The sequence below is a fragment of the Octopus bimaculoides genome, chromosome 1, assembly GCF_001194135.2.
Source record: "Octopus bimaculoides isolate UCB-OBI-ISO-001 chromosome 1, ASM119413v2, whole genome shotgun sequence".
NCBI classification, from domain to species: Eukaryota; Metazoa; Mollusca; class Cephalopoda; order Octopoda; family Octopodidae; genus Octopus; species Octopus bimaculoides.
This window is the reverse complement of record NC_068981.1, coordinates 191,245,585-191,264,458: the sequence shown is the minus strand read 5'-3', so window position 1 is coordinate 191,264,458 and position 18,874 is coordinate 191,245,585. Positions and strand designations below refer to the sequence as shown.

Below are 18,874 nucleotides of genomic sequence, written 5' to 3'. Positions count from 1 at the left end.
AACATTGTAGTATTTTGCTGCAAGAAATCTGGGAGGCACCAGTATCAGTCAATTATTTGGCTGATACTTTATTTTATCAACCCAGGAAAACTAAGATGGTATGATTTTTGGTAGGATTTGAACTCTGGATATAAAGGGAACTGAATGAAAAAAAACTAAAAAAAACTGCAGCACTAACAATTCTACTAATCCAACCACTTGTTGAAGAGTTGAAATGAGGAGCAAAAGCCTGGTCCATATATTTGCTGCAGGTATTACTATGCTAATGTATCCATGAGTGAGGTAGTGGTGTTAAATCCATGAATTAAGTGGTGGTGATGGATTAAGTCTACTATTGCAAAACAGATGAAGCCCTTCTGAAGGGTTTCTACAGCTTCCAATTTCATTCAAAAAGTTTGGTTGACTCAAGGCTGTGTTGTAAGACATCTGTGCAAGGTGCTACTCATTGAAATCAAACTCTGAACTACCTGACTGTCAAGGAACCTTCTTAACAATGTGGATAAAAAAAGATCCTTCCCCAAGTCATATAGACTCAGAGAGACAGTTTCCCGGTTTCTGTGGTGCATCCACCTCTGGATTATTCATGTTTACTAGTTGAGTGGACTGGAGCAATGTGAAATAAAGTGTCTTGCTCAAGGACACAACGCATTGCCCAGTCCAGAAACTGAAACCACAATCTTATGATCATGAGTCCAACACCCTAACCACTAAGCCATGCGCCTCCACTTAACCCCATAGACATACTGGCACAAGGTGCCACACAATGACATTGAACCTGGCACTACATGGTTATGAAGTGACAGAATTAAAAATACAAAGATAAACCAAGATAAATAAATAAATATTTTAATGTAAAATTTTTTTCCAGAAAATTTAATGTTTTATAAACATATTTTCACAGGAAGTAAAGAAAAGATAAAACATTAAAAGTATAAAAATCCAAATTATCGAAAAAAACCAACAACTATAACTATCTCACCAAACAGCGGAAGATGAGGGGAGAGGATAATGGGTTGTTCACCCCAGACCAAATGGCGTGTTTAGCTGCAGCTCTTGGATTTTAAATTAGTGTTAAATTTGTATTATGTACTCCATTAAACGCAACATATGAATCATTGTATATGTTTGACGATGAAACCATTTAATAATTAAAAAAGAAAATATATATAGATATTTTAAACATTAATTTGAATAAAATCTAAATTTGAACCTCAAGTATTTTATCATGGTTTAGTCTGATTTAGAAAAATACAGAAAGTTTCAACAAATTCTTAGAGAACTTTCAGAAAAAGTAGAGTGCAGATTGAAAACCAAATAATAATTATCTCATTGTGTACAAATTAGATTTACAGAGAAAGAAAAAAAAAAAGAAGAAGCTATAGGCTGACATACAGACTTGTAAATTAAATGGAGTTTATCATAAAGGAATTATCATGCTTGAAGTAACTAAATGACAAATACTTAATAGCAGCAGTAAACCCCCCGAAAAATTAATGCAAACACAATGAAGACTATAAAAATAAATAAAAAATAAAAAAGTAGAACAGTAAAAGATTAAGTTAAAATTGACTTGAAACAAATCTAAAGATTAAATATTATGACAAGTGATTAAGAAGAAATGGAAATGAATCTATGTCATCTATCAAATATTTTGACAGACGACGGATAAAACTGAAAGTTTCTTAAATAAGAAAGTTAAGAGATAAACAAGTTAAAAGGAAAATCAGAATAAGAAAATAACTAAAGAGAGACAAGTGAACTTTCACTGCAATTAGAATTTTTTTTACTGAAAATAAAATGTCAAAGGCAAAGAAATGAATTTGTGTATTAGTTATGCTAGAGATTCACTCTGTGTGTGTGCATGAGTGGGTATATACATGTACACACATGTATGCATGTATGTATGTATGTATGTATGTATGTATGGATGTATGTATGTATGTATGTATGTATGTATGTATGTATGGATGGATGGATGGATGTATGTATGCATGTATACATGCCTGTCTATTTTATACAAAGTTCTGTCAATGTTAATCTCACTATCAAACTATTAAATGCCATTACCTGAGACTTCAAAACTAAGTCACTTTTCTAGAATAAAAGTAAATACACTTCATTTTTAAGAACTCCCTAAAAATAAATATCTGTACTGGTTATATCATCATCATCATTTAACGTCTGCTTTCCATGCTAGCATGGGTTGGACGATTTGACTGAGGACTGGCGAACCAGTAGGCTGCACCAGGCTCCAATCTGATCTGGCAGTTTCTGCAGCTGGATGCCCTTCCTAATGCCAACCACTCCAACAGTGTAATATGTGCTTTTTATGTGCCACTGGCACAAGGGCCAGTCCGGCGGTACTGGCAATGGTCACGCTCAATATATATATATATATATATATATATATATATATATATATATATACATACAAACATATATATGTAAATGTGTTCCTGCACCCACCACATATATACAAACATACATCATCACAATTATTTTTACATCCTGTTATTCCATAATTGCATGGGTTTGACTAAATATGTGTGTGCTTTTTATATGTGGCAGCAGCATGGATGTAAAAAGCCACATATAAAGCACCCAGTACACTGTGTAAAGTGGTTGGCATTAGGAAGGGCAATCCGGCCATATCAAATCATGCCAAAACAGACAAATGGAGCTTGGTATAGCTCTCTGGCTTGCTGGCTCCTGTCAAACTGTCTAACCCATGCCAGCATGGAAAATGGATGTTAAATGACGATGATGATGAAAAATATATATACAAATACACACACACACACACACACAAACATTTAATCCATAATCATTAGGCCAACAAAATATACTTTATTGGATTTACAATTATAGATTAAATGTTCATTAACACCCAGACTTATCATTTGGCCAGATATAGCTTCTTTGAAATTGTCACCCCTTGGAACATATATCTTACAAGTGCAGATCCAAAGGTAAGGGCAGTAGATCAGCCATGAAGTACCAACACAGATGCAGCAATCACCAGGCAACTCGGATCAACTCTAGCAGAGAGCACTATGAACTCACACCAAGAACATACGTAAGCTTAACACTTACCAACTCATTATGTTGCATAACTGCAGTTCACAGAACTGAACTCTCTAATAAATTATTTTACTTTACAAATTGGTTAGTTTTAGCAGAGAAAATGTGGTAGATGAAAATACAAACATATTTACATACATGCATTCTAATACCTTTCGTATTCACCTTCTACAGGCTGACCTGAACCAAAGCATACACATGATGCAGATTCATTTGCATCTTGTGTACACATTACACAGACCTCATTTGCATCTTGCACTTGCATATAGTTATGTTTCTGTCAGTCCCTTGCCAGAGACATTCTTTGTATACTCGTTCAGTTTTCACAACTGTTTTTAGTTTTCAGATTCAATAGTTGCAATCTCTTAGCAATATAGAAAGGTATAGTAAACTCCTTGCAGCAATATAGAAAGGTGTAGGTTAAGCTTTAGCTGTTCACCATTTTCTACAGGTTTATTGGAAATGTGAAAACAGTACATCTGAGCCAAGCACATGCTACATAAATGGATTTAAGGTCCACCCCACCCCGGTTTATCACTTTCCTTGGAAGATTTCAGATTGAATTACCATAACAGTTAGACTGCTACAAGTCTGTTTTGTTGGTATATAGAAAATAAAAGAGAACTTTGTCTTTTGCATCCATGTTTCTTACATGCCCAACCTGTTAGAAATATTCCACCAAAAGATGGGATGGTCACAAAAAGAGGAAAGTCATCCAAAGTCTACATATCATTTATATGTAAACTAGCTTCAGGTTAGTAAACAGTCATTGTATTTCTTGTATGCTAGAATTAGCTGAACCAGTTATATATGGCATACAGAATACAACCTCAGATACCAGGTATCATGCTAGGCTTCTTGTGTATCCACTTCTAATTGTATTGCTTATTTAGTAGAGTTCATGACTGTTTGCTTTTAGCATTTCCTGTTGACTATTTATACAATACCTTTAGAAATATATTAAGTTCCAAGCTTCAATTACTCTCCAAGATTTCAATTTTCTTTTGGAGTCTATCTGCTAATACATATTTTTTTATAGGCATGGAACAGTGAAATACATTTGTAATAGTGAGAAATGGTGAAAAATGTTAAGAGCTACAATAACATCCAGAAATGCATTTATCTAAACCGTACAGGTCTCACAAGTTCTACTTCAGCTTGCTCGCACATGGTGCCAGCAACTTTTAGAAGCGTTAAGCTTACAAATGTTTTTGGTGGGATATCATGGTGCTCTCTGCTAGGGTTGATCTGAGCTGTCTGGTGATTGCTGCATCTGCATTAGGACCTAACTTTCTTTTTGACCATAATTACATAGCAAATCCATAGACTCACTTACACAATAAGCAGTATCATGATATTTAGAAGGGAAGCGACTGGTAGAATTGGTAAGGCATAAAACAAAATGTTTTGTAGAGTTTAGCCAGGTCCCTTTACATACTGAGTTTAAATTCTGCCCAACTTCACCTTGTCTTTCATCCTTCAGAGTTGACAGAATAAATATCAGTCAACTATTAGGGGTCAATCTAATGAAGTATACACATCCCCCCACCCACTACAATTTATGATACTGTACCAATGTTAGAAATTATTATGATGTTGTATAGACTCTAAATTAATGTATTTGGATTATTTGTTAATTATATTAGATTTCAGTTTGTTGATATAAAGAAAACATAACTGTTTTAAGATGTAATTAGAAAAATCCAATCTATTTCTAATTTCCTTTGATCTTAGATATAATTATTATATAATGTAAATTCGAGTGACATAGGTTACAACTGATGAAATAGTTTTGTTCTTTTATCTCTCTCCTCCCACTGGTGCCTTCCTTAATTATTCACCACATCAAATACCATGATCTTTATTGTATGTCAACAATTAAAATATTCCATTATTAAGCTAAATATTATGGTAATGTCAGTAAAGGTGGTGGGTTGGCAGAACCATGAGAACACTGGACAAAATACCCAAATACATTTGTTGAGGCTCTTTATGTTCTAAGTTCAAATCCTACTAAAGTCAATATTGTTTTTCATCCTTTCAAGTAAAAAACAAGCCCCGGTTTTTGGACCTTTGAAATTGTTAAGTGTATAAAACAGAATGCCCTGCAGCGTTTGAGTTTGTCTGTGATAAAACTGGTGCCAAGCAGTATCAACCTTGGTGACAATGAGAGGGGAAGCTTTCCTGTATGGGCAACTACTGGTCATCCATAAAATACCTTAACCAGCTCTGTGCTCTGGCATGGCTGTGTTGCTTCCCAACCACATGGTTCTGAGTTCAGTCTCACTGTGTGGCAGCTTGGGCAAGTGACTTCTACTATAGCCTCAGGCTGACCAAAGCCTTGTGAGTGGATTTGGTAGACATAAACAAAGAAGCTCATCATATATATATATATATATATATATATATATATATATATATATATATATATATATATATATATGGCATGTAAGTGACCATGGCCAAAACATTATCTGTCCATTGCAGGGTTACCTATTTACAGCTAAGTGGCCTGAAATGAAGTGTTCTGTTCAAGAACACAACACACAGCCCCAGTCCAGGAATCAAAACCATGATCTTTTGATTGCAAGTGCAAACACTCTAACCCCTAAGTCATTCACCTTCACCCTAAAATATATTAGAGGAGGGGGGGGGGAGGAAAAAGAAAAGAAAAACCGAAATAAAATATAAAAGTATCAACAGTGGTTGAAACCTAACATAACTAAATTTTCTTTTGATTATTTTAGACTGAATACTTTTCATTGCTATAACCATTTTTAGTCTAACACCTGATAAAAAAGATACGAAAAAATCAAATTACAGTCTTTTAATAGAGAATTTCTTTACAGTTAATAATTCCATTATATGAAACCTGAAGGTAATTTTACTTATACTTTTTACTATTTATTTATTTCATAATAGAATAGTTTTAAAATTATAAGTTCAAATAATTACATGAAATCCGCCATTTACTAGTATGTCAATTGAATTACAAGTAACTTTATATTCACAATAGAACTTTATATCCACAATATTCCATTATTTCTAGAAAACACTGAGTGTATGTGACTTATGTATATCGAGGAAATACTACTTAAGGGGAAGTTTATATCAAATCCAAACCTGGCTTTGATAGTATAATTACAATTGTCATCTATAATTATTGATAATTATTAATAAAATAATGAAAGCAGCTGACCAGCCCTATCACGTACTGACAAACAATACAATTGTGATTATTCAGAGAGAAAGCTGTAGAGAAAAAAACTCGATGTGACAAAAGACTAACTGTAGTTATGTTCAAAATTGTTCCTGTGTTATTGTTTAATAATTGTACATCATCAGCCATCGACCAGATGCCCTCCCTGAGTCCAGGGCTTGGTTTGCCAATTGTACATGTATAATATCTAAAGACAATTTACTTCATAAACTTACTTTCAACAGCATTTTTTTCAAAAAGCCAGCTCTATATTTCAGCCATAACTTTTTCAAACATATCACAAATGTTTTCAGAGAGTGCACAGACATACAATTAATGTTTCAATTGTATCCTTTGTCAATATCTCACTGTTTATTCATTCATGTTTCAACATACTTTTTCCACAAGCTAGGCAAAGGGAAAAGTAGACAATGGAAGCTGTTACAATTAAGTAACTTCATCCCTGAATATATTGTAAGCATTTAACAAAAGTTGGTTCTAAGATAAAACTTAGATAAGTTTCGGCCAGTATAGGCCCAGGCCATGTCTAACTTAATAGCACCACCTGGTGAAGACTTTTAGATCATGATTCACACCTCAGTCATATATGGGACACCATGGCTCACTCTAGCAAAAAAGTTATTATTGTTGGAGACATATCTGGGTGTAGGAGGTTGGTCCGGTATTATTTGAAGAAATTTGTCCAGTGAACTTTTGAATTTTATGGGATCTGTTTTAAGTTTTGATGTCTTTGATATAATATTAAAAGAGAACTGGACTGGTTGAGGTAAAGTAGTTGTGCCACGATGTTGTTATGTGTCTTGAGTTTGATTTTTGTAGTGGGTAGATTTTAAAATTGATGCCAACATCATTTGTGCAATATTGATGGAATATTTTCCACATCACACAAATGATGTAGCGCTCCCAGTGGCATTGGAGAGAGTAGAGATTGAGTTTTTTTAGTCGATCCTAGTAGTCAATGCCTGTCATGCCATCTATCTTTCTTGTTATTGACCTCTGGAATGCTTCCACTTTCATAATGAGTTGCTTTGTGTGGGGAAACCACAGTGGGTAACAGTACTCAAGGTGGGGTCAGACAAAAATAGAGTAGAGAAGGATTGATGATGTAGGCATCTCCAGACCAGAAATTTCTCAGAATTCAGGAGCACATCTTGCAGGCTAAGTCAACCTTGCTGTTTGCATGGGAACTCCAGCTTAGATTGTTATCAACAATTACTCCAAGGTCTCTGGTATTGTTGGATGACACTAAGGAAGGGCACATGGTAGTTTCAGAGTATCCTCTTTTCCAAGTTGGATCAAATTGAACTTGTCTTCATTGGACAACAGCAAACAGATCTGACTGAAAGCATGCTGGTTTCCTATACCGTTTATGCAAAGATTTTCAGTGTACAGTGTTTGATGACGTCTATGTCACTGATGGAGATAATGAAGAGTGGGCCCAATACAGTACTTTGTGGGACACCACTACTGACTGTGGATGAACTTGATCAGACTCCCTCAACCACAACATGTTGGGTTCTGTTCATCAGGAAACATTTTATCCATTGCAGCAGCTTTCCACAGACTCCAGTGTTGGACACCATTTTAAGTCCAAGGACTCATTGGGTTGGTGACCTGATTTCAAAAGCATGCAAGTGACCGAGGTCACAACATTCCCATTAAATAGAACACCAGTTCAGTGAAGAGTCACCCATTCACAGCTGAGTGGACTGGAGCAATGTGAATCTTCATACTAAAATTATACATGATAGCAATGAAGATGACAATATCTATGAACTACCATAAATTAAATAAAATAAAATTAATTAAGTGTATTTTATAAATTTATACTGAAAAACCAATCAACAGTATATACTTTTTAATGCTTGCTATAGTAGTTACAGCAAATAGATCTTGACAAAAATTTATAGCAGCAGAGAATGGTAGAATCTTTTGGAACATTGGATAAAAGGCTTGGCAGTATTTGCTCCAGTCCTCTGTGTTCTGGGATCAAATCTTGCTGGGTTAAACTTTCACTGTTCTGAGATTGATAGATAAAGTGCCAGGTAGTTTGGAAAATGGTAATGTTGGTATACTTACCACAATAGTAATGCTATTCCCACACCTCACATTTATAACAAGTACATGGTCTTCAGGACTATCAATCTCGTCGAGACTGCGAATAACCTTCAATGCACCCTGACAAAAAGTAGAAAAGGGACAAAATGACATAATTAATCAAATTAAAACAGCACATTTATTTTAGCTCAAATCATTCTTATTTATTAACTCAAAGTAAAATACACAGAAAAAAGCAATTATGGTCAATAACCTAGCACACTCATTCCATAACCATTATGTGTGCATGCGCGTGCACATACACACACACACACCATACATGGACATGAAAGAAATTTCATAAAGTTCACTTATCATTTACTTTTGAACTATAAACTAAAATTTTTCATAACTAAAATATTGCCCATAAAAACCTATATAGTGAGAGAGAGAGGCAATCATTTCAGACACTGTGACGTGATAGTAATTTCAGAAATTAATGGACATCAAGCTTCTTTGTCTTGCTGAAAGAATAATAAGTATTTTGTATTTTTTGTTCTTTGAAAAAGTGAATAATGGTGTTTAGAAACATTAGCAGCAGTAGTAGTAGAAATAGTAGTGGTAGTCAATAAATAAATCAAATCATTTCATAAGAATGCGATAAGCTCAATTATGAAAAGATTCAATAATTTAAAAGTAAGAGAAATAATTAGGGAATCCTGAAAGAACAAAGCGAGAGAGAGAGAGAGATATTTAAACAATGAGATGAAATACTGTCCAAGTGTTTCAAGCACTGACTTCTTACATAGAGATCATGATATTTAGTTCATCTGGAGTTCATTCTCATGATGGGAGGAAAAAGTATATATTAAATATGACATCAAAATATTATTTGATCAGATTGAATGAAAATAAAAAAAACAAAACAAAAAACTGTGATGTAGGATACAGCTGAGGTATTATTTTGATAATGCAGCAATTACTTATCATAACAAGAGGAATTAAAAGATGAAAATGATGATGATGATTATGATGATGATGATGATGATGATGATGACACAGTTAGTGCATTACTACCGATTTAATAATAGTGTTAGAGAACACTACTGAGAATGATATTGCAAATTACAAGGCAATGCGATGGTATGAACAAGGATGTCATTTGGGAAGAAGTGATGTATGAGGTGACACAGATGCAAGTGTTGTTGTTCACAGTCTCGGTGAAAAGAAGAAAGCAATGAAGTGGGACAGAAAGACCAGCTTTGGAGATTAGGCTTCAAGTGTGATTAGTAAGGCAGTTATAGAGATGAAAGCAGGGAAAGCTACAAGTGGCACATCAAAGATTGTTAGAGACATCGAAGGCATTACACTATGTATGCAGCTAGCAAAGTGAAACGGTGGATTCAGAGGAAATTAGAAATTGTCTGAGTCAGCAGATATTGAGAATAAGTGTTTATAAAGTAGAATAAATTATTTTAGTGGGGGTGCATGGCTTAATGGTTAAGGTGTTGGGCTTTTGATCATAAAATTCATCATCATCATCATCATCATCGTTTAATATCCACTTTCCATGCTAGCATGAGTTGGACGATTTGACCGAGGACTGGTGAACCGGATGGCTGCACCAGGCTCCAATCTGATCTGGCAGAGTTTCTATAGCTGGATGCCCTTCCTAACACCAACCACTCTGAGAGTGTAGTGGGTGCTTTTACATGCTACCGGCACGAAGGCCAGTCATGCGGAACTGACAATGGCCACGCTCAAAATGGTGTTTTTTACATGCCACCTGCACAGGAGCCAGTCCAGCAGCACTGGCAACGACCTCACTCGAATGATTTTCTAACGTGCCACCGACACAAGTGCCAGTAAGGCGATGCTGGTAACGATTGTGGTTTCGATTTCTGGACTGGGTAGCACATTGTGTTCTTGAGCAAAACACTTCATTTTATATTTCTCCAGTCCATTCAGATGACAAAAGTGAGTGTTCCTACAGTTCCCAGAGGGAAACAGATACACTACAGAATTCAGGAAACCAACCGTATGAGTCTATATGACCTGAGAAGGAGCTTTATTCTAAAAACTTAGCCTCTCCTAATAAATTATTTTGCTTTGAGGAAGGAGTGGAGCCATATGATATGCTTGAGAAAACCTGTTGAGTCAAGTAGAACCAATATTGTAGCTGTGGCCAGTGCCCCATGACTGGCTTCTGTACCGGTGGCATGTAAAAAGCACCATCCGAACATGGTCGATGCCAGATCTGCTTGACTGGCTCCTGTGCTGGTGGCATGTAAAAAGCACCCACTACACTCTTGGAGTGGTTGGCATTAGGAAGGGCATCCAGCTGTAGAAACTTTGCCAGATCAGATTGGAGCCTGGTGCAGCCTCCAGCCTTGCCAGTCTCCAGCCTTGCCAGTCTCCAGCCTTGCCAGTCTCCAGTCAAACCGTCCAACCCATGCCAGCATGGAAAACGGACATTAAACGATGATGATGATGATGATGATGATGATAGAAGCATTTTTTAAACATGGAATAGTTATGAGGATCCATCAGTAAAACAGAAATGAAAGGGGTCCATAGGCAAAAGACTGAAAACCACTACTGAAAACCACTAGTCTGCTAGGCACTGAAAACATGAAGATGAATGGTTTTTGTGCATGGGGTGGGGGTGGGGGGTAATTGTCCTGGTCAGCACTGGCAGTAAGTATTAAAATAAGTGTTTGGAAATAACCAAATTACATCTAAAAAAAAGATCTTCTTAGCAAAGGCCTTTCTCTCTATCTTGGTCCAAAGAAGCAAATTGTTTGAAGCATGTATAACAAGTGTAATGCTGTATAGCAGTAAACCATGGACATTGAATGTAAAATGTTTAAGAACGCTGCCGGCTAAATTGTAATCACATGAAAATTAATTTACAAAATTTTGTTCAGCACCAGTAAAAATTCTTGGAAGTTGGAGTAATTTTGAATGAAAGAACAGGTGGTGTTTGCAGCATAATTTATGGTTTGTTTCTAAAGGTGCCACAGCCACAGCCCCAAGTGAGTTTAATCACAGACACAATTGACATGATAGGTAAACAACTTATGGAGTTGCTTCAATTAATTTATTAAATGATTTTATCGAGACATTTAATTATTTATACATTTTCCAACATTCTCAATAGCAAATGTGATGCTTGCTTCAGGCTAAATTGCTCATAAATTTATTCAGAAGGAGCAAGGAGGTAGTTTTAAGAATAATCCTTGTTTATATTAAAAGAAATTGAAGCATAAAATTTTAGCATCATAAAACACTTGACTATTTAAGGAGTTTTAATGACAAAGAAATAAAAATAAAGTGAAAAGTTTTAAATGAAAGATTTTATATAACTGGTTTTTGTTGATGTAAACTAGTTCTGTTTGAATTAAGTGGTTTATTTTCATTTTGTTTCTATTTAAAGGAACACAATAGGTAGAAAATAATAGCCAGAGCAAACACAGGCTCATGACAATAATACCTAAGATAATTTGATCCAAACTAAACCAGATATAATTAGTTTTTATTAATCTTTTCAACATTGTACGTGCTGTGCATATGTGCACATGTGTGCACACGTGCATGTGTGTGTGTGTGTGTGTGTGTGCGCGCATGCACTATAAAATGAATGAATGATAAAAATTGTGATTAAACAGTTAACCCTTTTGATACCACCGACCTGAAACTAACCTTGGTTCTGATATAAAATAGCTTTTTAAAAGTGATCAAAATTAATACCTTTCATCAAGCTATTCACCAAATATTTATTTGATAAGAACAAAGTTATTTTAATAAATCTTTCATTATTTAAAACATTATTTGAACTGATTTAGTGGACACACAAGCAAAACAGACTTTATTCTCTCTAGGAAATGAGATAGACAAATGGCTGTGAATGTGAAATCTTTCCATGCTGAAGTATGTACTACCTGACAATAGTAAGTAGTTAGTGACTTCATATTTAGAGTTAGGTGGGCTCAGAAGCAAAAATTAATCTAGAAGACCAATATATAGAAGTTTAAAGATCTTGCAAGCATTTAACAAGAAGAAAATAGAGACATGGCATAGAGTACAACTGGCTCTTCCTATAGGACAAACTGCTGAGGGAGGGCTACAGACCAAGTTTGTGGATAGTACAAGGTTCCAGCCAGACTGAAAGGTATATCACATTAAAAAGTGCATCCAGCCACAGAAATCAAACCAAATCACATCAACAATGAAATGTAAGAGTAGCAGTCAATGAGGGCAGCAGATTCCAAAAGACAGTGACTCAGACTGTGACGACTCATCTATCTCATGCTGGTATAGAGAGAAGATGTACAAATGATGAAGTACAAAGAAAATATCACAGAAATAGATGCAACTTACCGTAACTTTGTCAATACCAAAATAAGGGTTTGCAGGAGCCTGTTCTAGGATTAAATAAATCCTTTCTTCATTATCAGCACACAATGATTTTAATTGCTCACTCCATTCAGGCAAGGTGCTGTCTTTGGGTGTGTCTTCTGGTACTGACTGGTGAATAGCCAATATTGGTGTTCCAGGTGGGGTGCAGGTTTTCAGTGACTGTGGCCATGTATCTTTTTTAACTCGATGTATAACTGTGTGATTTGCTGGGCCAGAAATCCAGTGACTATGGGGTAATTCAGGAATCTTATAAACTGGGGCCTTTTTTAGGTTAAACTGATCTTTACTAGACAAACTTTTTAATTGTGCTTCATTAACATTTTCCAAAATAGGGGAACGAATTATTGCTGGATTGGCCGATGATAGTGAAGATACAGATGCTGTAGTTATGGATTCTGAATTGCCTACGTTTTGGCCCTTATTAATAGCAGCAGTAGTGGAAGTTAGGGGAGGCTTTTTCATTCTACCTGTTGATTGCAGTACTGCAGCGCCAGGTAAGTGAGTACTACTAATTATTATTTCAGAATCAAAAGATGCAGTACTTTGGTCGTCGAACATACTGTGGTTTACCAATGATTTATTCTGGCTGGTTACATTACCATTATTCACAAATGTTCCTTGACAGAGGTAGACATATCCAACACTGAACATGAAGTACCCTAAAACGATAAATTAAAAGTTCAAATTATATATCTGTATATAATTTATGTAAAAAAGAAGGTTTAAGAGTTAATTATACATGATAACTGTTAAAATTTGAGAAAAATACCTTAATTTTTGTAGGAGTTTTTATACTTGAAAACAAATCAATGTTTAGATTATCTTAGCTCTTATGAACCACAAAATCTATAGCCATCACTAGCAAAGGAGTAAGACCTGAAAGCACATATCATGCTTTTAACAAATGTTTTTGATGTCTATGTAGTCATGAGCAGACATAGACAGCTTCTTAATCCAGTGGAATAATGACAATAGGAGAGAGAGAGAGAGAGAGAGAGAGAGAGAGAGAGAGAGAGAGAGAGAGAGAGAGAGAGAGAGAGAGAGTTGCACCAGCGCAGAGGTGCTACTCAGTTTTAGATACACAGACTGAAGCAATATGAAAAAATGCCTTGCTCAAGGAAACAATGCACATCTGCTACCTGTAGTAAACTATGTAGTAAAGATTATTTGCCAACCTAACATGGCAGTCCTGCTTTAGGACTAATGTTGCTGTAATTTAGCCCCAGGAGACATCATCTCCAGCTGGCTATACAACACGATCTGTGTCCTTATATTTTCGAACAAGGACTGCCAACAAATCTTTACTACAAAGTACTGTTGCTGAATATCTCATGAGATTTAAAGTAGTAATTTTCTAAAGGAAACTGTGTATGTGAAAGTGGTTGTAGTGTGTTGCTGAAGGAATCTCTGCTAATAAGTCTTTCTTTGGACGAGGTCAAAGATATTTGTATGTATGTATCAGCAGCACTAGCCCAGAACTCTATTACAAATCTTGTTTGTACTTTATAGAGTTCTTGTGTTTACTTGTACTCAGTAACTGGTTAGTGGTCAAATATTTTCTTACAAAAATTGTGTTAGAGATGGAATTTATTTCTTTAAAAAATCATATGATAATTATTTTGAAATTGGTGAATACCATATTTTTGAAATTATATCTTTAGGATGAACAACAGCAAAAATGGCTGAAATTTCACAGGTGATTCATAATATAATTGTTCCCTATATCTGTTTCAATAGATTAAAAGCATCATTTATATAATTATAAATTAGTGCTGTCATCCCATATTTTATTTGCAGGGAACTGCTGAATAGCACAACCTGTTAATGATGGAAGTATCATAAAAGGGACCTGTTTCTCATGCAGCATCTGCGTTTCTAGCCTCTGTAGTTGAAGAGGAGATAACTACTCTGACATGCATAAATCCAACAGTCTGGTTAGGGGGCGCTGTGAACTGACTTCGTGCATTTACCCTATTTGTCTAAAGTGAGAAATTATCTTTATGGCAAAATAGAGTGAATGACTTTCTAATGGGCTCAGATATTCCTCACACACGTTTGAAGTGGCAGCAAGTTTGTATTTATATACATCATTACTTAGCACTGTCATTCCATAATTATAAAATTAATACATATAGTTAATTTAAATATGATAGTTTATCTGTTTCATGAGGAGAAAAAAAATGGAGATTGGAAATCAGTTTTATTAAATTTAAATAAAAGAAACCTTATCTTAAGGAATTCTAGAATTTTTTTTCCACAAATCTGTTTGGGAAGTGTATGTAGATCTTCAACAGAACATCTATGTACACTCCAGCAAATTCCATTACATTCAACAAAGAACTCTAAATGAAAAGATTTGCACCCTTCAATAACTCATATTAGTCTGTAATATTGAGCAAACTAATTTTAATGACTGAAATTTATTGAACAAATTCTGAAAACTTAGTTGCAATTGATTGAGATATATTTAAATAATCAAGTAAAAATGTATTCAGCAATGGAGGAAATGTAAACAATTATTTTGTTTTATTCTCTACATATTTATAAACATTTAAAAAAATAATCAGCATTACATATTTTTTTTATTTTTTATGTTTATGTTTCTGAAAGGCTGATAAGATCTAAAGGAATAAGATGAAATAAAACAGTGGAGATAATTTGATCAATACAAATAATTTCCAATCAACCAATCAATGAAACTAAGTGAAAAATGAGTGATCCAGAGAGAGCCAATCATGCGCCTCCTTTGTTACATAATTAAATCAAATTTCAACAGTGGCTGGAAATGATATTATGACATTTCATATACATGAATATTAATTCAATCAAACATTTTCTGTTCGTAGTGATTATTATTACAATATATATATATATATATATATATCTAAGTAAAACTAAAAGAAAAGTTTAACTTAGTAGTAATATACAAAGGAAATCATTTTAATTTTAACAATGTATAAAGATACATTAGAAGATAAGACAAGATTAGGATGATGATGATAAAACTATAACATCCACAATAATTTTAATTTCTTTTCAATTCTTTAAAAATTTCAAATATTCATATCAATAATAAATACTTTTTTTTTTGTTCTGTGTTATTGAAACATAAATTTAATATGAACCACAATTCATATGTAAATTTAAACCAAGAATAAATTTTGTCATTTTTCAAAGGCTGGGCTGTTTCCAAATACATATGAAAAGGTATTATTGATTAAAAATGTAAAAAGAAAAGAAAAGAAAAAAAACCCCTCATCAATGCTTTAAGCAACATCAAAGATTTTTATTTTTCAGAAAACAGTGAGAAAATGTCTTTATTAAACTATCTACATACATACATCACATATATGTAGACAAAGGGCCATCACTTGTGGCAAAGTGCTGCTGGAGAGGATTTGACTACCCCATGTAAATATATCAGAAAACAGATATAAAATGGCAGTGTTCATGGAGATTATGTTGTTTAACTTCTACATTTGTGTCTCTCCTCACCATTATGTTTGTGTTACTAAAAACTGGTAGTAATTACTAATAGTAAAGACAGTAGAATGATATGATATTGAAGCAAAGCTGCATTACTGAACAATCGTCATCATAATTTAACATCTGTGTTCCATGCTGGCATGGGTTGGATGGTTTGACAGGATCCAGTGTATGGAAGAACTGCATCATGTTTGAGTGTCTGCCTTGGTGTAATTTCTAGAGCTGGATGCCTTTCCTAGTGCTAACCACTTTACAGAGTGTACTGAGTTCTCTTAACATGCCACCAGAGCTAGTGAGGTTACCATGCAGTTTGCAAGACTATGAATCCTGAGTGGAGGTGGGGACTTTATACAAGGAGAATAAAGAGTAGAGAGGGGTAAAGCAATTAAGACCACTAATTCATTCATTAAACTAACTGTAATAATGCACTGGATATTCAAATCAGCTAATTGCCTTTTGTGTGCCATCAGCACTGTCCATTACTATGATTTCACCCATTGTGATGAGTTTTGCCAAGCCCGGCAAACTGCCAAAGGTCTCGATCATTTGTCATCTTCTCTGTGAGACCCAGCATCTGAGGATCATGATCGACCACCTTGTCTCATGTCTTCCTGGGTCTACCTCTTCCACAGGTTCCCTCCACAGTTAGTGATTGACACTTCTTTACACAGTTGTCCTTGTCCATATGCATCACATGAGCATACCAGTGCAGTCTTGTTGAATCAAATGATGTAAGTTATGGAGAGGGTCATAGCCCAACTAATTAGGAAGAGAGTTAGTCATGTAATAGTCCAATGGATTGAGATCTGGGGAATTAGGAGGCCAAATATTAAGGGTTATGTGATCATGAAAATTTTCAGCCATCCATTCCTGTGTTACAAGAGCCATGTGTGATAGTGCAGAGTCTTACTGAAACACATATGGCCTTCCACTGCATACACTGTCTAATCAGGGCTTAACAATTGTCTTTGGGACCTCAATGTAGGTAGCAGAGTTAACTCTAATGCCTTGTGGAAAGAAGTAAGGAGGCATCACATGTCCTTCATTGCTGACAACCACTAAAACCATGCCAGTTGCAGGAAATTTTGTATCCATAACACTTGAAACTTCAGAAGGGTCTGCACATAACCATCTGTCATTTCTTTTGTTAACTTTTTAATCTTGGTCAAAGTTTTTCTCATTTGAGAAAAATCAAATCAAATCTTCTTCTGCTGGGTTTTTCTGTTTCTTTAAGAGCCTTTTAGATCTAATGTAGTGATTTTCTTTTGCTTTTTCTGACAAATTGACCTTTCCTCATCATGTAAGACTTATATCTAATGTCTTCGTGGACAACATTTCTGACTGTTCCTTCTGACACATGGAGATCTTTTGCAATTGACCTCATGGACTTTCTGAGATTGTAATCAATGGTCTGTTGAACTTGCTGGATAAATTTCAGTATTCTGATAATTTCAGAGCATTTAGAATGCTTTTTATGCTTTGATACTGATGATACGCTTCCATTTTCAGTTTCTAGCTCTTTACAAATTTTGTAGATGAAAGATCTGACACCTTTATAACCACAATAACAGCGTGCCTATTTATTCTTTTACTTATTTTAGTCATTAAACTGTGGCCATGCTAGGGCACTGCCTTGAAGAAGCTTTTTGCTGAATGAATCAACTCCAGTATTTAATTTTTAAGCCTAATACTTATTCTATTGGTTTCTGATGCTGAACATTTAAGTTATGAGGACAAGACACACCGATACCGGTTGTCAAGCAATGGTGGGGGACAAACACACACACACACACATGATGGGATTCTTTCAGTTTCTGTCAACGAAATCCACTCACAAGGCTTTGGTCAGCCTGAGGCTATAAAAGAAGACACTTGCCCAAGGTCACATGCAAAGGGAGTGAACCCAGAACCATATGGTTGGGAAGCAAATTTCTTACCACACAACCACACCTGTGCCTATTGGTCACAACTGAACTGCCTTTGGTCAAAAGTCTTATCAGTACTACCTGGGGTTAAACAAAAACAACCACCACACCACTGCCGCCACTTTATTTGTCTTAAAAGATGCAATTACTGTTATTCATAAAGCCATTAACCATTTTAATCACAACACAGTTTTTTAAGTTAATTTAGATTAATAATCATTCCAGTGGACTGCATAATTTTCTTCTTCTTGTCGGACATGTATTTCATTCATTTACTGATGTTCCAGGCACTTTATGAGGATTCATTCTTAATTATTAATTAAACTTTTGTAACCAATGATTGCAATATTTACAAAATTATTTGAAATTAATTCTAACCATACCCAAACTTTAAATAAACATTAATCCAGAAATAGAAATTTAACTAAACCTTCAAGTTAACTACAAACCATGAATATGGAGCAGCATTTCACAACCATTTTCACTTGTGGTACACTGATATTCTTTACAAAATTTGGTGGCACACCTGAACTAAAAATATAACTAAAAGTATAGGGAAAAAAAATTATATTCAGTTTACACTGCGGCACACCTAGCATTGTCTCATGGCACACCAGTGTGCCAGAGCATACTGGTTGCAGAGCACTGATATGGAGTAGGGCTTTTTTATATAGACTAAATACTTTTATCATTTAATGCACAAGAC

The 18,874-nt window shown here is 34.9% G+C and overlaps 1 protein-coding gene across 8 annotated transcripts in view; it reads right to left on the bottom strand.

Moving 5' to 3' along the window:
• LOC106884166 (protocadherin Fat 4) overlaps positions 1-18,874 on the bottom strand; it is a 693,587-nt gene that overhangs the window by 121,862 nt on the left and 552,851 nt on the right. For all 8 annotated transcript variants that reach the window (XM_052973410.1, XM_052973407.1, XM_052973404.1 and 5 more), the window contains 2 exons: positions 12,719-13,416; positions 8,381-8,479 (listed from right to left, as the gene is read on the bottom strand). In XM_052973410.1, coding sequence (XP_052829370.1) covers positions 8,381-8,479; positions 12,719-13,416 — 797 coding nt within the window. The remainder of the gene's footprint in view (positions 1-8,380; positions 8,480-12,718; positions 13,417-18,874) is intronic.